Source organism: Blennius ocellaris (genome assembly GCF_963422515.1).
Source record: "Blennius ocellaris genome assembly, chromosome: 21".
Lineage (NCBI taxonomy): Eukaryota > Metazoa > Chordata > Actinopteri > Blenniiformes > Blenniidae > Blennius > Blennius ocellaris.
Window position 1 is genome coordinate 12,546,830 of NC_137670.1, and position 24,421 is coordinate 12,571,250.

At 38.4% G+C, this 24,421-nt stretch overlaps 1 protein-coding gene across 1 annotated transcript in view; it reads left to right on the forward strand.

Annotated features, from left to right (window-relative positions):
* The window catches only part of LOC308146068 (voltage-gated potassium channel KCNC1-like), a 51,060-nt gene extending 28,122 nt beyond the window's left edge, over positions 1-22,938 (forward strand). The window contains 3 exon segments of the mRNA XM_080517715.1: positions 1,424-1,618; positions 6,906-6,946; positions 17,742-22,938. Coding sequence (XP_080373841.1) covers positions 1,424-1,618; positions 6,906-6,940 — 230 coding nt within the window. The 3' untranslated portion in view covers positions 6,941-6,946; positions 17,742-22,938.
* The last annotated feature ends 1,483 nt before the right edge of the window (positions 22,939-24,421 follow it).

A 24,421-nucleotide genomic window follows, 5' to 3' on the forward strand; every position in this document is an offset into this window, starting at 1 on the left:
GCTCTTCGCTGGCTTCCCACATGCTGCTGCAGCAGGCGTCACTCACATGCAACAATAATGCACCTTTAATGCATTAGTTCACTGGCTTAGTCATCAGAAAGTGAAAAGAAAAATTGGTTTCATTAGTGCTTTTACTACATCTTGTCTACTTGGCTTCCTTCCAGGCCTTTTGGACATGATCTCAGTGCATTTTTCCTTTTATTTTTTTTTTCTGAAGAAGTTGCATCCTTCAAGCTTTTCTGCAGTATCATCATTCTGCATCGCAACACACACACACACACACACACACACACACACACACACACACACACACACACACACACACACACACACACACACACACACACACACACACACACACACACTAAGTGGCATATTTTACCATAATGCCTCCCTCAACACGTGGGTGACTGCAGCAGCAGCAGCAGAAGTCATTTCCAATCACTGAAGAACATTAGCAGCCACTTGACATGTTTGACAGTTTTATGGGGCGGTCATGACTTCATGGTTTACTGAAGCTTAGGCAGACTGCATATATAAACGTAATGATTATTTCCTTCATGGTGCCGTCTTTAATAATTGAAGACAAAGCCATGTTATGGGATTGTGGACTGAATGCCACTATTGAATAAATATGATGAGGAGGCAGTAGGTTATAAGGTGTGTTTTCAGTGGAAATGTTTATCCTTTATTCCACAAACACACCAAGGGACAATTTAGAGTCCCCAATCAACCTCATATGCGTGTTTTTGGATTATGCCGCCATGCAGTTCACCTGCATATCACACAGCAGTAACATCAGCTTCTCAGTGTTGTTAAAAAAACCCAAAAAAACTCACCATAATATTCAAGAAAAGCCAGATTTCAAAGTCGAGTCGAAGGGGCAGACATGCTCTAATTTCACGGTTTTTTGATTCTACAAACAAAATAACTCAGATCAAGTCAATCCAGTAGTACAATTCTAAATATGCGTTTTTTGCTGGTGCTGTGTGAAGAAAAAAGAGGTTGATTATTATTATTCAAGATTCCATAAAACCTAAGTATGTTTTTCTTTCACTGGGCGTCACATTTCCACTAGAAACCACACAAACACACTTGGTATGGTCTTATATTTTCCAAAAGGATTTCTATTTTGGCAATAAACTATCTACTTGACACTTTTGTCAAACTGTCTATTTTATTTGTACAGGGATTAGCCTGTAGTATAATCAGAACCACACACATTTATAGCCTGAGCTAACTTGCAATCCCTGTCTGTGGCCATAACCGGTTATATGACACACACTAACCTTTGTGTAAATAGAGTAACATCATAAGCAATTTCCCCCTGGGATTAATAAAGTCTATTCTATTCTATTCTATAATATTTTTTGCTCAGGCAGTAAGTCTCTGTGTTTCTTTCCATTTGTTTTGCCTCATTTAGACTCCAAGCAGAACGGGGACGCGGCCTCGGCTGCCCTGGCGAACGAGGACTGCCCCACCATCGACCAGGTGCTGAGTCCGGACGAGAGGAGCCCGATTGGTCGGGGGCCGACCCGGGAGCGCTACCAGCAGGACCGGGCCTGCTTCCTACTCAACACCAGGGAATTCCGTGCCACAGATGGGAATGTGCGGAAAGGTATGTTTCACACCGGGAACCGATATGTACAGTTTTCATGTAAACAGAGCCACACAGCAAGATGCCAGGCACGACGTAAACATATTTTCCATCCAGTGTGCAGTTAAATGCAGACGAGGCATGTGTAGTTTCCTGTATGACTCAAACATTTAAGAAAGGTTGGTTGAATGGAAATGTGAAATTAGTATTGAAGACCTCATTAATAGATGTAAAACACAAAAAAACACACACCCATCTACTGTCTCTCTGTCTCTCGCTCTCTCTCTCTCTCTCTCACACACACACACACACACACACACACACACACACACACACACACACACACACACACACACACACACACACACACACACACACACACACACACACACACACACACACACACACACACACCAAGCTCTTCTGCTCTGCTCTCTTTGTTTCCACCTCTTCACGTTCACGCTGTCTGTTTCCATCACCGCTTGGAATCATATATCGCTCCTTCTGTCGGAGAAGAGTTCGTGTCCTTCTTCGTCTCTCCTCTTTTCTTTCTTTCCACTCTGCCTCTGTCGTGTCGTCCATCTCTTCATGCTGTGTGTGTGTGTGCAAACTTGGTTTTGTGTCCCATGATGTCACATTCATTCATGCTCAAAAACGATCTCTGTCTTTCTCTGTCTTCTGGACTCAGACAGTTGACCATGCATTAATTTACTTCTCGTCACTTCTGTTTCTCCCTGTCTTTTTCTCTCTCTCTCTCTCTCCTGCCTTGCATTGTCCTTTTTTTGTTTTGGCCTGTCCCCTCCCTTCCCCTTTTGGTAACTTTTCCTCCCGAACCTTCCTTTCATTTACCCATCCCGGCTCGTTTTCCTCTCCATCTTTAACCCCCCCCACCCCCCATTTCTCCCTTCCCCCTTCTTTTCATTTGTGCTACACCTTAACTCCCCTTCTTTTTTTTCCTACCCCATGCACATTATCTCCATGCTCATGAAAACCTGACACCTCGATTCATTTACTACTGCAATCCAACCACCACCACTGCTGCCAACCTGCACCAAAACACTCCCTGACACTCCCTCCAAACTCTCAACACCCCCTTGTTGACAACAAACTAGAGGCAGCAGCCCTGGCACCCAGCCCAGACTCCCCTCTGACTGAGGATTGGTATAAGATGGAAGGGTCTCTGTTACAGCAGGACCTCAATGCAAACTCCACCTCCTCCTGGATCAAACCGTAGCCCAGAGGTAACACTGACCAAAGTTAAAAGCACAATCAGAGCCCTAGTGCAGTCGAGTTTTGACGGAAAAAAAACCCATCACGATCTTGCTCTCTCCGAGACAGCACGTTTTGCAATCGCAGCACCCGCCCGCTCACTTCACCACAGCCATACAGTATGGATGCAGTTCAATCACAAATACACCAACATGTCCACAGTGCTGTGTCCACATGTTCAATGGAGTTTGAAGTGTCACCTGTAAGTAGACTTACCTGTGCCTGAAAGTGTGCCTGTTTTAATGTGACATCAAGCTGCAAGCTAAGGTTAGGTAGCACAGAAACATGAATGACTGGCTAATGGCACTTTAGGATACTTGATCTAATTTGTATAGTATTTCATACAATGGAAGCTAACTTCAGCCTAGTAATTTACATGCATAGAAATCTGCTTTATCATGATGTTTTGTTAACTCAGGAACAGTCTCAATGAACAATGTACAAGATGTGTAAAAAAAAGCAAAAAAAAGAAATGGGATTGTTGTATTATATACACATTGGCACAAATGTGTGTGCTTGTGTGTGTCTCTGTGTGTGTCTGTGTGTGTGTCTGTGTGTGTCTGTGTGTGTGCGCGCATGTGTGTCTGTGTGTGAAAAAAAAAAAAAAAAGAAACCTGCATACAGTCCACATGCACAAATACATCCAGTAGCTCAAGTGATAATAATCCTGTTGTTGTGTCCTGTGTCACTGACTAATAAAAACATACAGTGAAGATGAATGAAGGGGAACGGCGGGTCACGTTGTCTGATGTGCCTCTGTGTTGTTGTTGTCTTTCTCTTCAGGTTGTGTCATATCACGCGTGTGTATGTGGGCTTTTTCATTCTTACATGTTATACACTGTGTCCCTGTCCTCTCAATGCCGTCTGAGTGTTGTGTTTGTGTTGTCGTGTGTGGCTTAATTTTTGCTTTTCCCTTCAAGTGTGTTTTATTCATGTCGGCCCCTAACCCCAAAGACCTCCACCTTGGCAAGGACAAGTACACACTGCGATCAAAACATTTGTGGGTACATGCTGAGAATAGTGAGTCGTTCACAGTTTAAAGATTTGCACACGTACATGTACATAAGTCGCTTTTAATGCAAAAGGATCCATTGGCCATCTCACAGATGTGACTGTGTGCAGTGTTGTACGTCATATTTCCAAGGCCCAAGGTTACTGGGGTCAGTGGCGCCATCCGTGTCGAGGGATAGTACCTCTTGAAACATCGCGCGCTGAAAACAAGCAAACATTAAAAAAAAAATTCAAAATTTAAAAAAGGAAAACCAATCAGCAGCGATATTACAACGCTGACTCATAAAATATCATGCTTGGAGCGTGTAATGGATCTGAAATTACTATTCCCTAGACCGTGTGACTATGCTTTCAGTGCCTAGTGTCGTCCAAAGTTCAGGCCCTTTCTTGTATTTATACTGTGGTGACCTGGATAGAAATTAAAAAATGAATTTATATATACGCTGCACTCGGTGACTGAAACACTTACTGAGCAGGCAGACAAACAAATGCTATGACAGATTTGACTGAAAAGTGGCTTCATGCTGTCTCAGGTAAGCGAGCCTTGAGCTGTCCTAGCCTTTCACTTAGAAGTTGCTGACGTTGCTATAGTTTTAAATGGTTATAGTGTGTAAACGGCAATTTAAGTGCCGCAAAATATCCCTCTTTAAAGCAAATCAGGAGTGCTTTAGTCAGTAAGATTCCACTTAGGCTGACTTATTAGAAGTTTGTTCTCTGGCATTATGTGCATTTGGCCATGGTCCTTGATGCTATAGTTACTTTGCATTATTGCGTACACTGTAGAAACTAATTGTACTTGGTGCTTACAGTAAATACCATAGGAAATTGATCTCTGCCTTGCTGTCTCTGAAACATGATTCCGAAGCATTTGATAACAAGGTCATGTGTATCAGGCTCTGTGACGGACAGATGGACCATCCACATCCGGAATGGAGCCTGTGAAAATAATAGCATGCAGTTATTTCTACACTTGCAGAAAAAATGCACCAACTTTCTAGGACATCAACAATAAAAATGAGAAAAAAAAGATTGTGTTAATAATTGTTAATATTTGCACTCATTCATGTTTTAAAGAGGGATTCTCATGCTGTCTAAAACCATTCTTGTGTGCTTCATTTGTGATTTATTTTATTGATATATATATATATATACATATATTTATATGCATAAGATGTGTGTGTGTTTTCTTCCTACTTGTTGTCTTTGCTTTTCTGTTTCTTTCTTTTTGATTGTTTGGCCATTTAACGTACTAATGCACCCGGTGCTACATGCATGGCTCACTAAAGGTCAAACGGTCAATCACCTCTTTTGATTGCTCACTTCAAATCACTCCTTCAGACGTGTTCAAGGACCTCCGTCATGTTGGGTTCTCTCTGTCTCTCTCTCTCTATCTCTGTCTCTCGCGTGCTCACTTTGTGTATGACTTGTGCTTTTTTTAATTTCTTGTGTTTCTAACTTGGTGTGTACATCTGTCATTTACTATTTATTGTGGAGTGTTTTGCAGCAGTTTTGTCAATTTCAGTTATTTTGTGTGTCCGTGTGTTGTAGCCTGAATGCATTATTTCTTTAATCTGCATAGGATTAAGTTGTATTTATTTTGAATTATGTCTATTTTTTTGCTGTTGTCAGTGGTTGTGGTTTGTTATCACTTCTCTTTGTGTTTCTTTGTGAACACTCGTGTTTTTTTTCCCCCTGTGGTGGCGCTTTGACTTTCTCTTTGTTCTTCCTGTGTTTTCCTTTCAGTTCCACCATCACAATCTGTCCTCTATGAATTAGAAAGGCAAAAAGTAGGGAGAAAATAGTAAAAGTGGTGCAACTGTCACAGGTCAAGGACATTCTCAAGGATAAAAAAAAGGCATATTCAGCTAAATCCATAATATTATTTAGATTTACCTTGATTCTTGTTGGAAGGATCAATGTTGTAGTGTCAGCTGCTGTAGTTTGTGACTACAACTCCCTACTAAGTTGTAGTACTTTAATCAGGATGCTGATTAGGAGAAACTATTAGTTCAAATACCTTTAAAGCCCTAAATGCTTTGCAATCTTACTGACCACAGCAGGATATTTATTGTATCTGCCATCACACCCTTTATTGCAGCAGGCTAAAACCAGGTTTACCTTTTAAAGTCGTCTTGTGTAAAGTAAGTTGTGTGACGCGTCTTCTATGTGGTAACACTTGTCAATCCTCTTCTTTGTCGGCGTTTAGGCTCATGCAGCAACGTGAAACTTGTCCCACATTGTCTTGCATGTGTGTGCGTGTGTGTGTGTGTGTGTATGTGTGTGTGTGTGTGTGTGTGTGTGTGTGTGCGTGTGTGTGTATGTGTATCTATATCTATATCTATATATATATATATATATAGATATACATGTGTGTGTGTGCGCGCATGTTTGTGTGTCTTTCTGTGTCGTCTCATCATATCACTGCAAATATAATGAAGCCGGATTTTTACCTTACAGAAGAAATTTAATACATACACAGTTAAGTATAAAAGATTAATGTTTGCAGTCAAGCTTTTTACCAATATGAACTGATGCGTTCACACTAACTAGAGGCTGCAGGATCATATAGTTTCCCCAAAAGACATCATAGCTACTGTATGCACCCATTGTGGACTCAGTAATGGTTAAGAAGAGATCAATACATCTAATTATGTGTAACAGGAGATCACACCATCTTTAACAGGCGATTGATCCCATGTAGGAATGATACAGCATGTGGCTCCTCCAACAATAGAATCTGAACAGTCAGCAAATCCTGCGTATCCATGACAAGCATATGCCTTTGAAATGATCGGACGCATAGAAAACACGACCTGGAGGAGGCTAAGGAGCTGCGTCACTCACATGCAGTTCACACACAGATCTTTCAGTCTATTATTTTAAGTCGATCTGTTTCATTTGAGAAGATTATTTACTGGGTAAACAGTCTGGCCACAATATTTGCAGCTCTTTGTCTGTTTCTCTGTGTCTTCCCTCGACATAAGCCTCTCCCTCTGTGATTAACACTCATTCTCCATCCCATCCCCAGGCTGCCACTGCAGTGCAAGTGTAACTAAAGTCTGACTCTAGGTAGGTACGTACTCCCTCCATAGTGTAAATTAAGTGTGACTTTGAGCAGGAATTATGTCATCACTGAATACAGTGACAGCCAGACTCACCATGTCCCCTGATGGGGACTCCCAGAGCTCGAAACGTTGTGGTAAATTCAGTAGATGGCAGCGGAGAGGAGAGCAGACTGTCATGGACTGCAGTGGCTGAGACATGGTTACCTTGAGCATTTCTGTTGTCATTTCTCAATATGTCACGAGTTTTCATACTAAAGCAAACGGATGCTATCACCCAAATCACCAGAACCCATTACTCTCCATCAATTTCACCTTTCATCCAATAAACAGATCAAATACTTTTTTTTTTTTTTTTTACTATCTGCATATTTAGACGTCTCTTATATTTTATTTGACAAGTGTTACAAATCATTTAATGACCAAGCAGATTTTCATTTACATGATGAAAGGCAAAATTTGACCATCTTTACTTTGAGTGGTTTATTTGCAGAGGGTGGAAGTTGCAATGGCATTTTGGGAATCGCTGTAAAAAGGAGCAGTCAAAAACACTAACTTTCTCAGTTACCGCAGATCGGATCCAAAGAAGGATTTTAAATTCAATTAATTCAACTCAATGAAATCAAATTCAACTTTATTTATATAGAACCACAAACAACAGTCATTTCTAGGCATCTTTAACAGAGATAAACCAAACAAATCAACTAAATTATTAAATGAACATTAAATAAATAAAAGCAACAAAATTAACATTGTTTTCCCGAAACAAGATTTTAAGTGATTTTTTAAAATAATTTATAATCAAGGCTATTATACAAATAAAATATTTGCCTATGGTTCAGTTGATAGTACAGGTCTATGGAATAATATCACCTCACTTTCTGAGATGTGTTCAGGGGTCTGCAACCTGCTGCTCATTAGCATTTCTGTGGCTTTTTGCCGATTTCACAGTATTACGTCTAAATAAACGGCTATTCTTATGTTTTTATTTGCGTCACGTCAAATATTATAAGCACACTGGACACCTATTAAACACATATGAAGTGAAAAGTGAAAAGCTGGGAAAGGTGAAGGATGGTTGGCTTGGACTGTGCTCAGCGCTGATTGGTTAATGAGGAACACCTGAGTGATTGTCTGGCTGCACAGCTGAGCCTTTAAGAAGGAAGCTCGCCCTCACTGCTGGTTTGGTAGTGCCAGTGTGAGATGCTGCCACAGCTACAAGGTTTATTGAAAGTTGCCGCTTTATTAAAAGTTACCTTGTGCAACCGAAAGACATCACTGAGGGCAGAGAGCCAGCCGGATTTCCCGCATCCTCATATAAAAGTTCTGGAACAAGACCCTGAAATAAGAAAATATTGAACAACCTTGATGGTTCAGATCCTGTTGTGTCAAAAACATAGTGCCTTTTTTTTTTCTTCCAAATGTCTTAAAATAGCCTGCATTCTTAATTGAATAAATATGTTGTTTTACCCCTAAAGTATCAAATTCTATGTTCAAAGATGTGACTTAGACCATTTTATTAAGGATAATTCATGAGATAATTTAATTAAATTTAAAAAAAATATTGAACAGATAATGGATAGAAATAGAAATAATATTTAATTCAGTTGACTTCTGTCAGTTGAGAAACGGAGCTCGGTATAGACAAGTAAAAAGCTCAATCTTTAAGGAAAATACATATTTTTATTCAATGTGGGCTCACAAATAAAACCTCTTTGTTTCCTCTTTGTGGTTTTAGCCTGCACATTATATATGTTTTTCAAAGAGAGGTTATTAAAATTTTTTTTGCCTTCTTTTTAATCCCACAAGAACAAATATCTGATAGCTTTTAGGTTAATAGATTTAAAAAAGAAATAGAAGATGAAGAAGCCTGCGTTTAGGAGTCAGGGCGTTTAGATAAAAATGGTCATAAACTGTGTTTATTAGCTGTGTCATCTTCAGTTCGAGGGTCAAATGTGTTGAGACACATTTCCTCTTTAGAAGGTAGAGGTTGCAGACTCCTGTCCCAACATTGTAAATTAGCTCCTTCTGCTAATCCTATTCTTTTTTTTTTAACGTGATATTCATAGCTGGAGCAAGACATTAAAACATTTCCTAAAATCATTTAGTGGGCAAACTGTTGAATGAAACTGGGTTCAATCACCTGGAATTGAGTCAAACTCAGCTGAGCTGGAATTTAAGATATCAGTCCTCCTTAATGTGGGAATGTCTGTAATGGGCTTGATCAATTAAAGGTTGTCATCAAGGTGCAAATGATGACGATGTCATTGCTCAGCATTAAAAAAAACCCTCAGGTGAAGATGGATAAAGTGAAACAGCAGCAGCCTGACGCATATCATTAATCCAAAGAGAACAGAAGGTGTGTTGCGTCAAAACATGAGCTGAACTCCACAAATCACTCGATTTAGTCCTGGAACTAACATCCAATCGATTGTCATTTTGCTGTTTCACTCCAGTAGCAGCAAGTGAAATGTTCATAAGGGAAATAACCGATTTATGCTCTATACAGTGATAATATTAATCTACAAAAATAAAAGAACGTGTATTAAAAACATTCATATACTGGTTGGAAATCTGATGCATCACAGCTGTCTTCATATATATGGGTGATCTGGAAAAACCTACTTTTATTAACATAAGACTGAAGCAGCACCACAGATTCAGCTTTTCAGGAATCTTTTTTTTTTTTTTTAATGTGACATGAAGGCTCAGATGCCCAGAGAAAATGCATCATCAATATTTTACAGAGTTGCCATCCGACGGATGTGCGTAAGCTCGTCGGAATTAAAAAAAAAAAAAAAAAAGCAGCCTTTTACTTATGGGTGAGTCAAATGATGCGTCTCGAGAGGTTGAGTGGACCTCTGCAATGCTTCTTTTCTTTTGTGCAGGAAGGCACAGAGAGTGTCACATTGAACCGATGGGTGTTTCTTTTTTTTTTTCCTTTTCATTTTGGTGTCTCACTGTGGCCTTGTGATGGTTGGGGGTTTGACACTCGGATGCAACTCGGGGCTTAATTATGTGCCTACAAATGGCGCGGAAAACTACGCAAGAGAAAAAGCATTCGAACTTGTAAAACTCCAGCCATTACAAGTCAGTCCGCCATTGTTAGAGCGAACACGCGCTGTACCTAACAATGGCGACTTCACTGCACCCGGTGCAACAAACACCCCTGTCAGCACACCTTCACTGTGGCTGCTTCCTACCGAGAGAACGCAACATCTGCATGCTGTGCTACACACCAAAGCGTACAGCGGGAAAGGACACGCGGGCCAGCGTGCCGACATAAATTGGTTATCGCACTGCGAGCAGTTGCACGAATCCTGCGTTACGTTTTTAAAGTCACTTGCGCAGCTGGATTTTGTCTCGTTCTCAGCAGGTGTCATTTCCCACTGTAAACATATTATGAACTGACTTCATGACAGGATGTGATTACTGTGGGGGGTGGGGGGGTTAAATGTGTCAGAGAGGATTTTTTTGTTTTTTTGTTTTTTTTGTTGGCCATTTGAAGTTTACAGGAACCAAACACAAGAAAATATAGTGCGAATGCTGTTAATAATGCTTAATGGAAGTCAATTCATCATGGCATTTCTTGTCGTAGATTATTCCATGTAAAACTTCATGTGGTCAACTCACTCTTAACATTGATCTGTGACTTATTGACTTTGTTTAATCGTGTTAGACTGAGTGATTTTGGCCTAAAAGTTGTCTAAAACACCTCAACATTGAACAAGACCGTTCAGAAGATTAAAATGTTGGCTGATTTATACAACAGGCCTTCTGCTGGTTTCAGATCTCTTTAATACCAAATGATATTTAGCTTTTATGTTTTTTGGGGGAGGGGAACAAAGTGACATATCATAACTCTCATTTTCTTGTTTTGTCCTGTCCTGTGTGTCTTGTCTCTGTCTGTTCTCGTCTGTCCTTTAAATGTCTTCATGATTTGAAAACATGTTTACTTTTAAAAAAAATCTTTTAATTGATTCTCTTCATGTCGCCATTTCTTTTCCGTTGTTACCATATCATCTTGAACTTCATCGTTATGTTTCCATACGACGTTAAAAAAAAATCACCTATATTTAAAAAAAACAAAAAAACAATGGTCTTATGCCAACTGCTACTTGCACACCAATCAAAACAATAACACCTAAAATAATCCAAATGATCTTCTTATAGCAACAGGCTACGAGAAATCTCGCAGTCTCAATAACATATCGGGAATGGCCGGGTCGTCGCTGCGGCTCGCTCCCATCACTAGCCCTCCCTTTGAGACCTATGAGCCGCCGGGGCAGCTGCGTCGCTGTCGTTCCCCCATCCCCTCCATTTTGTAGCAGAAGGGAAGCTCGACTGATCACGGGGAAGCCTCTACCATACAAAAGCAATAACATTCCAAAAACAAAACAAAAAAAGAAAAAAAAAAAAGAACTTGAATGTATAGAGAACGACCTTCTGTCTTGTGAATCCAACGGTTTGTGGTGCATGCGTCAGGTTAGCAGATGGGTGGAACATAACATTTTAGCTTTAAGGATACATCGTTGTTTAAGTTGTTAGAATACATTTAAAGGTAAACTTGGGGTAGGAAAGGCTAAATAAAATGTGATAAAATCCCATGCACCATTAACTTAAATGTGTAGATGAACATTGATTTTTTTTTTTTTTTTGCGTGTGTGGATTCTGGACCAAATAAAAAGAAGCTCACCTCACTGTCCAGAGAAATAACTAAGAAATAACAATAAAAAAACAACAAAATTTTAGTCAGTTTAGCTAAAGACAGTCCTTCATTTAGAGATTTGTCTGTTGTTAAATAGTTTTCTACTTTATATTTTTTGTGGCTATCAATGGACGTGCTAATTTTAGTAGTCTTCTCAAAGAAATAGACGTGATCTCTGTGAGTTTTAATGTCTCTCATCGTCACGGCATCATGAGATTTTGTAGCACAAAACTGTGCAAAGTTACAAATCAAAAAATAAATAAATAGGGTTAAGGTATAGTTTTTTTCTCTTGAGAACCTGTATATGCATTTATAGCTTGAGAGAGTAAAAAGAAAAGATCTCTTCAGCCATTTTTTGTAGCTGTTTGCACATTATCAATCAAAATCACAACTTTATCATGTTTTTTATGCTATAGTAGCATAATAACAATAATACTACTAATAATAATAACTTAAAGCGATGCTGTTTTGATTTCAGCAAAAGCCTCAAAAATCTTTTTTTTTTTTTTTTTTTTAGTTTTCTTTTCCTTTCCAGTATTTTAGGGGCTCTGATTTCCTGAATTAACTGTTAAATGCTCAGTTTCAAGAGACGAGCTGGAAAAAGTTGTGGAAAATGCAGGAAGAGATGAGACTAAGGCCACTTTCACACTGTAGCGCTTTTTGTTCACAGAAATAAATCTGAAGGGTACAATCAATGCAATAGGAGAAGATGATTTAAACAAAACAGCACAACTTCCAACAATGGTTGCTACAGATCTGTGTCGTTTCCATAGTTTTAACTGATCGTCTCCCCCAGAATAACGATGGCTGCCTCACTTCAATGATGTAGAAGCTGGATGAAATAATTGTTTAGGCAGAGATCAATTTGGAAAACATCTGATATCTATCCGGTTTCGGATTACATGTAAATCTGATTAGAGAAAAGCTGAAAGATTTCGATTTCAGCCATATATGTGCAAAACGAAAAGTCAGATTTGTTTCTTTCGGTATGAACATAGATCACATGATTAATAAAAAGTTGAGCTCCTGCCACAAACTTAAACATTCAAAGTATTTTACATTCTTACTATTTTTTAGCGAACCTTTAGACTTGCTTTGCATTGGTTTGCATTAGTTGGTTTATTGCTATCAACAAGCAATAAAATACACCTACTGATTAATCATTTGTCGAGACAAAAAAGAAGTTGGTGTGTTTTTACTTTTAAAGTTATGCTCTTGATGATCAGCTGGAGATTACTGCCTGGCGTCAACTGCCTGGAGCTCGTCTTGCTCATGAAATCTTTAGTGAAGGCGCACAATTTAGTTTTCACATTTTTACTTCAAGTTTTATATTTTGTGAAAGTAAATGTTGACTGGATAGACATTTATAGAAGTCCTAATAGAGACGGTCATGTAAATGAAATATTGTATGTAATTTTGCAATTCCTTAACAAAAACAAACCCTACGTATGTATTTAGCTACTAAAAATCTAACTCTTTGAAACAAAGTACAACAGAAATGTACAAAATCAATTATGGAACAATGCATATATTAATAAAAGTAACATAAATATGAGCACTTTACTAACTATAAATTACTAACATATAAAACTTGCATGTTGGCATAAGATGCACAGTATATTACAGAAGGTTATTGCTGTAAACAAATGACATTTTCCATGAAATGCACCTGTTTCACTTGATCTTTATTGTTTTCATTTCTTAGTAAGTACTTTTCCATTTTTAAGTTATTTTAAATGTTTTTTTGTTTTTTTTTAAAGATGCAGTTTTAGATGACAAGATCAATGTGTTGGTTCATCTTTAAAAACTGTGTTCTGTTTTGGAATTTCCCAGTAAATTAAAATAAAGGCCCTCTTTAGGTAAGTTATGGTTTTTACTTCTGTACCTGAGGTTACTTTGTCATCCTTGGGTGTAAAACAAACGCTGTTATACTGAAAGTTGAGCAAAAAAAAAAAGAAGCTTAAATGTCCCATTATCATATGCAATAAACATGCAGTACTACTTTTATGCTGGAAAAGATGCTGTGCACAGACATATGTAAATATTCAGATATATTTTTAAGAAAAATGCACAGGCTTAGCAGGCGGTCTATTGTTGTCTTTGATTTGATAGTTTCAAGTTTAAATGTATGAAAAACCTACAATGACTCAAGTTTATTAGACTTTGTGATGTGAAGCTCTTATTTTGTAATTTTTTTTCTCACTTGTAATGTGTATTAGATTGTTGGGAATGCATTTGTACCATTGAAAACGATATCTGTCAATTAATTAGTATGTTGTGAAATGTCCTTTAAGAGGCACTGTAAAATTTAGGTCATGCCACATTTGCACACTAGATGGTGATGTTGAGTCACTTTAGCAACAGCGATTTCTTTTTTTTGATCGGTAGTTACAGTAGTCAAGTGGAAACTGTACAAGCTTTTAATGATATTGGAGCCCGAACCAACTTCCACAAACTGATGCTTTGACATTAGTTTAGTCTCCTGAATTTGTCTTTTTTAAGCCAAACATGTTGGCGTTTGCAATCTAATGAGTGCATAGAGCGTGTTTTGTTACGTCAACAATTTTTTCGGCTCCTTCTATAAGTGACTCAATACACCATCTTGTGGCGCAAACTCGTATTGCATGACCAGACATGGAGAAAGTTGGAGAACTTTCTCACTTTGTTCGGTAAACCATCACAAAAACTGCCATGAGTGTTGTTTTGTCTCATTCTGCTGAATATAAGTTTAATAAGTTTACATCGAATCCAAATAATACATGTTGTTACCATAAAATCCTAAATTTACAAAAATAGAGTCAGACCAAAATCAAGGTAGGGGTTCATTGTCAGGTCCTGATAGTCCTAATCTCACAATCTTTGGTCCTGACTGTCATTTTATGTGAAAAATCTACGCGCTTCCAGACTCCCTAAGAGACTTAGATATGCAGTATTAAGATGAAAGGTGTGTCACCACTTGAATGTTTGCTCCAATCCGCTGTTGACTGGAGTGTCTGGTTGAGGATGAATCCTGCCATTCAGTCGCTGTGAGAAGTAATGCTTGCCTGGCTTCATCTGATAGAGTTTCAAAGCCCCTCAGACATTTTAAAGTCGTCTGTGGTCGTACTCTTGCTCGGTGTTGGTGCATTTCACCATTGTTGTAATATCGCAACAAAAGCAACTGTTGTATAGTTGCAGTAACAGTAGAGCTCATAACAACGGCAGCCTGTCTGAAGCGGTACCCATCTAATTGCCTACTGTAAGATTAGTTTTGTTATTGAAGATGGATGTAAAACAACTCTGAGACACAGCACTACATTTTAAGACGGCAGAAATGCAACAAATCAGGGATGCAACAGTGAAGGTTACTTCATTTCCCCAGAAATTTCTAGATTGTTCAAAATAAATTAGGAAAAATCTGCATCAAATGTGAATACTTTCAGGATGTCTTCCTGGGTTGTTGTTCTTTTACTTTCCTGCCCCAATTGAAATGTAATGGTGCTTTATGTGGCGCCCGAACTGAATGAGTCTGACATCCCTGCTGTAGTGAAACTTTGTGAAGTGCATAATAAGTGAAGTGTGTAATGAGTTGTGCCTATTGGCCTGGTTTGACTCAATGAATCTTAGTCCACATGATCAAGCTTGAGTTTTGCGCTGCGGTTTTTGCGAGCATCACTTCTCTCAGTATCCAAAATCAATCCTTTCAAGCGCACACGCATACTGTATAATGAAGAAGGAGGAAAAAAAAAAAGAAAAGCTCAACAATGTGGACGTTTGAGTTTGATACTTTGAGTTTTTATTTCGAATGTATGTTTTCTTCAACAACAACAAAAAAAGTACATTGGAGCTTTAAACCTGCAGGGGAATGCTTTCCAGCGACGGTGAGACGAGTAACGCGGTCTCACCCTTCTACTTTAATTTTAACGTTATCTTGTAGAAGATGTACTGTATTTGTTCACAATTTCAAAATTTGGATCTGATGAATGTCATCGTCGTGAGGTGTCTGTTGAGTTCTTGAAATAATGTCATATCACACAGTTGTGACCAATGCAAACCACCGAGCACACTCTGAAACAAACAGTTTAAGTAAACAAAACAGGCATCTGTCATACGTGCCTCTGTGAGGCCCCCGAAGGCTCTGATGTCAACTGTAGGATGCAAACTAGCTAGATTTACCTAGCGAAACCTTTGAAGCAATGCTTAATAGACCATTGGTTATCATTGAAAATGTACATATCTGTATCTACACATGTGAATACATTAAAGTCATATGAAATTACTGTATCAGTGTAGACTCTGGCTGGACATTTCATCACCACTGGACCAAGGACAGTGTTTAATTGTACCTTGACAATTGTTAAGAACCCAGTGTACAGTAACAGTTAGTGGAAGAAATGACATACATGATAGTTTTACTTTACCATTTATACCGTAAAATGTTTTATACATTACAATTAATTCAATTGAGAGAAGTCAAAAGAGTGTTTTTTCATATCCTGTGTTGTTGGTTTGGACAAAAATTAGGCACAGACTTGTATTTATTGTAGCTTTGATAAAGAAAACAATCCAACTTATACTCGTGTCATGAGGAAATTGAAACTAAAGAGAAAAGCTAAGAGTGTTTGTTAAATCCTCTCACTGTTTGAATTATCTGAAACATCCTCAAAACTTGAAGTTGCCTTCAGAATATGGTAGCATTATCATGATCTGGATGACTTTCTATACAGATGTATTTAAATGTTGGTACATTGTAATACGTTTTCTTCTACCTTGATCTGAGAGGTTTACAAAAAAGCAGGTCCTCTCTTTTAAGTGGGATCATATTGATTACTAAACTATTTATTGTTCCTGTATGAATGGAAAGAGTGGTGAATATTATTTGTAATGAAACCAGAAGGAGAACTGTTTCCGGTATTTGTTTTTTTCATTAAAATCGTGCTTCAAATAGATTTTAAAACTGATGGTTATTTCATATCAGACTTTTTTTTAGAACAAAATGTCTTGTAATATGAAGACAAATTACAATTTGCTGAAGTTAAACACAACTATTAAAACATTTGGCTACATCTGTCAGGTAAAAGTATTGAGCTCAACATTACGTCTGTGTATGCAGGCGTCCATGCCTTCAGGATGCTGATGCATTATGGGTGGGGAACCCTTCTCGGTTTTGATTAACAGGCGCTTACTAACTGGTAATAAACATGTGGGTGCAGCTTGGATATAAGAAAGGGTTCACTCGCTGCTGTCTTATTACTCAACATTTATTGTACAGTTGACCTTTGCAAGTTATGAACTGTGTCTTGTTAATGGCTTTTCACTGGAGGAGCCGGCACCAAGAAGAAGAATGTGAGAGGAAGAGCACAAAAGAAGAGTTAATCCAGCTGCAATAATGGTCATTTATATTGTAGGTTGTTTACTGGTGGGGGTCCGAGAAGATTTTTTTTTTAATCCCCCAGCAAACAATCTGTGAGGAAATAATTATGAATAAGTAAAACACTGTTCTTGACAAGCATTTAGTTTGGGTTTTTTTTAAATTGGTGTATGTGCATTGTAAAAATTCAGTCAGTGTTGTTGAAAATGTCCAAAAGTCCCTTGCTTCCATCACAAGCTGTAATGGAGGAGGAAGAAATGTCAGTGAGAAAGCATCGAGTGTGTTTGTGTGTGTGTGTGCATCTGTCAGAAATGTGTTTCGTACATCATATTCATGTGTAACACACACACACACACACACACACACACACACACACACACACACACACACACACACACACACACACACACACACACACACACACACACACACACACACACTGTTTTGATGTTTTTTTTCTAATGAGATTCAAAATAATGTTCAAAGATGTTCTAAAATGTGAAAATATTCAGATGTTCCAGAGTTCTGTGTCTAGAGCTACATGAAGTAGACTGCAATAATCCTAGATTCTTTTCCCTGTTGTATATAAGATGAATAATTAAGAGCAAAAGTCATGAGATTACAACTGACATTGGTTTTATATAACTCAGTCATGATGTTGCAAGTTCTGTGAAGTTTAAATGTCACATTGTATTCACTGTCTGCGAGCATAATAGTAATGGCTTTCTGTTCTTTTCTTCACAGTGTTAAGTTTCTAGCATTCGCCTTCTCTCTAATGAGGAGTCAGTAACCGGTAAACACAAATTTGCGGCCGGAGCCACGTAAGCAGCAGGTGTGACACGGATGGACAGTTTAAAGGAGATCTTTGGGGTGACACGAGAGACCAGAGGCTAATCATGAAAAAAAAGAAAAAAAGAAAAGAGAAATCACATGGTCTGCTCCTCACATTGTTACCAAAGCAGCCTCTCGGAACTCCGACCACACTTTTACCAACCTGTCAGACCGACGATGTTTTTGTTGTTGTTTTTTTTTCTTTTTCTTCTTCTTCTTTTTTCTCGTTTTTGCGGCAAAGTGACTGAGCATTGCACTGACACACTTTGGGAGAGAGAAGGACTCCTGATTACACATTCCAGATGACGTCTCTCTGACAACATTGTACTCGCCATCTTGTATGATGACCAACTCGGTACTGCCTGCCTGCAGTGCCCAAAATCTGAGCAACTTCACGAGCTTCAGAGAGAAAAAAAACAAAATGGAACGAAAACACCCGTCTTCAACTGGACTGGATGAACAATGTAGCATCTCTGCTAACATATTGTAGCATTTGTTGGCTGGGAAATATTTTGAGTCAACCCATCAATGGTTTAAAAAGAGAGGAATTTATGCATTCAAAGGATCTTCTAGATGTCATTTTCCTCTTGGGTACCTTTCCATTGAAGAAAATCAATGATTTAGTGAGAGTACATGAGAGACAAAAGATGTGGTCTTACTCCTTGAAGCACTTGACATTCCAAAAAAAAAAAAAAAAAAAAAGAAGAAATATAGGACACACAAATAATACACTCATATTATAATCCCTAGTCAATTTTAGCACTTATATAGTATGTTTGCCACTGAACTTATGTCTTCCATTCACTTCTATCAGACTGAAACACTGCCCTCCTCAAGTGTACTGAGATAATCAAAACACATCACTGGCAAATAGCGTTGAACAAACAAAAAGCACATGTAGCATCAGCTCAAACACGTCACGTACAGGAGTTACTGTACAACCGAACACATCTGAAAACGTCTACTGCCACACAAGTGTGGGGAGAAGAAGACTTATCTTTATCTCTCATGTACTGATATGGGCTTGCCCCCCCCAAAAGAAATCCATGTTGGATACCAAAGGTCCTGTAGCATGCACTTGCTGAATGACCTTCTGTAGTGTATTGTATATTAGGAGAAACGACCCGCTTTGGGCGACGCTTGTGCTCGTCCTCACACTGCCCTTTGTCTCTGGCTCGTACAATGTAATTTCTCCTTAAGACCTTAATCCTTTAACTGCCACTAGTTCCCCATCTCCTCTATATGCACAGTTAGATGTTATGAAGAGGTTGGTTTTATCCCCCCCCATGTTTGACTGACTCAGTCACGAGGAGCAAAAAGACTGAGCCAAGAAGGCAAAGCTGCTCCCAGAACCCCGTCGGTCGGAGGACACTGGAATGCCTAACCCACGACAAAACCCCCCCTCCTCTCACCGCAAAGGACTGTTTTTAGGATGCACACAACTGCCGACGAGCTGGAAATTTCTGTCTTAAGTTAAAAGGGACCAATCAGAGAAACCTTCCCCCTCAAGAAACAGTCCAACACTGCCAATCAGGCAGAAGACTACCCAGACGAATACTGCCCCTTGTCGTTTTTGTCCTTCTTGCTGCCAACAAGCTGCTTCACTTGGCAGGTCGGTGTCGAGTTAAAGATGGCCCGTCAGCGGTGCCCTTAGGCAGAGGATGTAAACGAGTAAGAAGAGGACCAAGAGTAGAGCACGCGTGGAAGTGTACAGAGAGAACAAATCTATATTTTGATAAACAAATCTACAACTCTCCATGACTTTGGAAGAGGTTTCCGAGCAGAAACGGTCCAGGATGGCAGTGAAAAGCTGAAAAAAAAAGAAGAAAAAAATATATATAAATGCAAACATGAAAAGAATATGTGGCATCATGAAATGAAGTCAAAGTCTCAAGAAAAGATGGAAAATGAATATTCCGTCATGAATGGATGAAAAGTTGTGGGAAATTATTTTCTGAAAGACAATGAAAAATGACTTTTGCCTATAAAGACACGGGGATGACAAAGGATGGACGCTGAGATAAACAAATGAAGAAAAAAAAAAGATAATGCATTTTTTGTAACTTTGTTTACCAGCATGACTACTTTGCATGACTGTCTTTTCTGCAAGCCCTTAGTTGAAGACAAGGGTGCTAGAGATACAAAAAAGTATATATAAAATGAATTAAAAAAAAATGTTATATGCAATTAATGTTTTAAAAAAGATTATAATGAAAGAGAAGAGCTATATTTTGTTTTGAAAAGTAAAAAAAAAAAATGTGAATATTGAAACATGTATGTTTGCAAAGTACACCCTGAACTATGTTTTGTTTGATGAAATCTCTCTGCTACTACTGCCCTACATGTTTCATTCCTCCGCCATAGCTTTATTTTATCAATGCATTATGTTTTCTTACTATCCAGTCGACAACGACCCTTCGAGACTTTGCCTATAGCATCTGTGCAAAGGATGTTTGTTGTTAGTCACACAAGTCCACGTTTTTTTCCTCCTCGAGTCATTTTGCACAACTTCCGTAGCAGCAGCAGCAACAGCAGCAGCAATCCGAGAAACTCTCCCATAACACAACGTTGACAGCTTGATTAAGACTCATAGTTTGCTTTTTCTTTCTTTCTTTTCTTTGGCAATAATACAAGCGTTGTCACATGATTGTAGCAGGTCAAACGGAGAACCTCGAGTCCTTCGAGTATCTTCACAGCCTCAGTGTTAAAAGAGATTCTTAAAGGCCTTGGAAGTCCCACGGATGGCGGGATCCTGCCGGGATTGGCAGCCCCGTTCCACTCGTCCCACGTAGAAAAAAAAAAAAAAAAAAAATGGGAGTACAAGCACAGGTTGTCCAGTCAAGACCAATAAGACTTTTGAGAGATATTGTATCGGTGAACAGTCAAGAGAGATTTCAGGTTTGCATGGAACCTACTGCCATTCCAAAGTCTGTGTGTGGTTTTAAGGACTCAGGTGTGTTGATGGTGTGCGTGGACGTAGGTGTTTTTGCTATTTTCTTTCTAACATAATAAATTCTAGTATATAGACAACGATAATGTGAACACCTCACAGTGATGTGTAAAAAAACGCATGCGTTATGACTTGATAATCTCTTGAGGGGGGGGGACAGTCTTGACATTTCCCCTTAGCCTCCCGTCATTGTTTGTCTTGAATCCAGTCCAGATAACTAGAAAAACACTGTGCCGTGTTGTAGAGCAGAAACGTCTTCCTCCGAGAGGCAACTGAAAACTACTCACACTCGCAGTGTCAGCATGAGTGTGTAGAGGTAGCTCGTCTTCATTTTTTTTTTTTTTTTTTAGATGGTCAGGTCTTTGCATCCGTCATTTACTGTGGAGTTACCGTCATCCAGCTGGCTAAGTCGGCAGCTCGTCACAGCACACAACACACACACACACACACACACACACAAAAACAACGTCATGTGAGCACCAATCAAAGAGACCCAGAGCTTCCAAAATGATGTCAGAAAGGGAGAGAAGAGAGGATGAGAAATGCCAGTGTCCACCGAGGGGAGAGAGATAATCTAATAATAAGAAAATCGGAGGGATCTCAAGTGTTGAGTGCGATTCAAGCGCTTCGTCCGTGGCTCGGTATTCCAAGTGAGTTTCAGGCCCTGCTGGTCCAGGGCACAGCTCAGGCAGCTGAATGGTCCTCTGTCCATTCCTTGTACATTGCAGTCGGAGGCTCACCAGAGTACGAGACTCAACGGTGTGACGTAGACCACAGAGACAACTCAAGAAAATTCTGTCAAGTCTACGCAGGTTTTACAGGGTCGAGAACTTTTGTCTACTTGCAAAAATGGTCCATGAGATTTTGTTTTAGTCCCGTATCTTCTTAAAAACAACCTATTTCAGTTCCCTTTTTGGAAGACATTAAGCTGCTCTGGCTTTGATGGTCACGAAGACGTTTATGAATATTTCAGAAGTAGCCGTCAAGCGATGGTGCGCACACTTGCAAAAATATTGTGCTTCACCCAGCTCTTTGTGTTTTTCTTTTACTCCCTTGTTTTTTTTACTGTTTGATTTGGTTTGCCATTTCTTCATTTCTTCACATTGTGATTGCTTTGCCAATGCCAGGCTGAGAAAAAAAAAAAAAAAAAAAGATGTCTTTCCTTTTCCGATGCATAATACTGCCATTTGATTTGGACACGTTGAAAAGAACGGGTTACAATGTTGAGAGTGCTAAGTCTGTTTTATTTTCCAAAGTTTGCAATCTGTTGTAAAAAAAAAAAAAAAAAAAAAAAAAAAAGTTTTGATTTCATGTAAAAAGCAAACAGTCAACCAAATGGACATAAATGCTTTACATGATACGTAGGCGCCAATGCAGGGAGGATATAATGAGGTGTCCCCTGCAGGTCATGTGGTCCTGGGACGACACGTCCTCAATGGCATCCTGTTTATTTTCTTTACGCGCTTGTTTCTGTTTTAATATGTTTGTTTTATCCTAGAAATTGAGGACTCTGTATGCAATCCGCACCGCGAATGCCACTGATTGACACTCACCACACGGCTCCCTGAGACGCAGACGCTGTGTCATCAGTTCAGATGATTGCTGCCACACATATATTCGCTTTCTGGCTTTACCATATAGTGACATAGCAATCACGCCAATCTAAAAACAAAAAAAAATGATTTTATTTTACAAATTGATGAAATCAGAGTTGATTTAGAAGAGATGCTATCATACTGAATAGATTTTTCTTATATATTTTAATATTTTATTTTGATTAGAAATAATGTGATCAACAATGCAGAAATCATACCGATATACATACATCTGATATCACATACTGGCATAAACAATAGCATTCACGTAAGCATTCCAAAGATAAAAAGATCCATTCCACACACTATCACGCTGTATAAAACAGACTTAAGTACTAGTCCATTGTACTGCAGTCTTAGTAGGAGAGTGAATGGGGAGAAGAGGTGGTCACTGGAGTATCTGGTTGTGACTTATGCCGGATTTTATTTTTTGAAATGTTGGGACACAAAGAACAACTCATCAAGAACTGTATAAAGTATATTTCAATGGAATGTTCATGATCTATCTTTTTATATTTTGAAGAAAAAATAGAAACATATCAATAAAGTGTCATAATTGAACATATTTCTACTATTGAGACTTAAAAATGTATGAATGTCAATGCGATCTAATGTGAACCGATCTCCATAGCAGCTTGAATGAAATAACTGGTTAACAGTCATGAGATGCTTTTTCAGAGACATTACAAATTGCTTAAAAATCATTGAAATCAACTTAAAATAAATGAAAAAGTAACGTCAGTGGTGTGTGGTTTTTCTTTTTAGAGTTTGTGATCAAAAAACAAACAAAACAAAAAGTGTGCTTCTGTGTGTTGCTGACTGAATACGACGGGTACTATGATGCTCAGCACTGACTGTCACAGTTAACACAATTCATCAGCCTGTCAGGAGCAGGACGCCACTGAACACTGACTGATTTAATCTGACTTGAAGTGAGGGAACACAGAAAATCTGAAGTCTTCCAGCAAACTTAAAGATGACGCATCTAATCTGAGCGTTAAAGGACCTGCTTGATTGTAATACCTGCACCTTAACGAAGCTTAAAAAAAACAAGGAAGGTGTTACGTTATAGTCATTCAAACCACAGTGGTCATCTATACACTGTAAAAACAACTGTAACTCTCAAGCAATATCACTTAATCAAATAATGAGTTCATGAGGTAATCTGTTTTTTTTTATTGTGTTGTTCCTGTTGGTTCCTCATAGAAAGATTGATGCTGTCTTAAACCAGAACAAGGACAAATAAGGAAACAGAAAATTCAGAACAAGAATGAAGAAAAGAAATAGCTTCAAGACAACGAAACAATAAAACACATTTTTATTTACAGATATAGATAAAACTATTTAAACCTTCTCAAATTATAACATGAAATATATGTTTTCCAAAATGTTTCAACTGAAATAAAATAACAGATTGAATAGAAAATTATGTATGCTAAAGTAGAAGTGAGGATGATGAAATAGTTAAAGAAAAACAGAGTAAATTGAAGTTATTTATATAGATATTCAAATAAACCTATCAATAATTAATAGCAAGATGAAGAGGTATGTCATAAGCTTTCTTTTAAGTGTTTTATTACTTGAAGTTGTCCTGAGATCTTCAGGCAGACGGTTATCTCACTGAATTGTATGTAATGTTGACTTAAGTTGTGTTGAGTTAACTCAGTTTGTCAATTTAAACTCATGAACACTAAAAACATGTTAAATGAAATTATATTATCGAATAATCACCAATTGGAATGAAGTTCACGGTGAAATAAAATCACTTATATTTAAGGATATGGCCTCAGTTTGAAATACTACATCAATGCCACTGCCACTACCACATTCACTGAACATAATCCACAATTTATTAAACTGTACTGTGTAATAGCTTTTGTCCTCAGCTATGCGTAATTGTTCACCTAACTATGGGTGAAGGCATGGCATACAGGTAGGAAGTCAGTCCCAGGGAAAACACTTAACATGGCAATTTTAATGTTGCCATTTAATTTCAAGTTCATAATTTTAAACTGTATGAGAAAAGACCTGTAACCAGAGTATTTGCA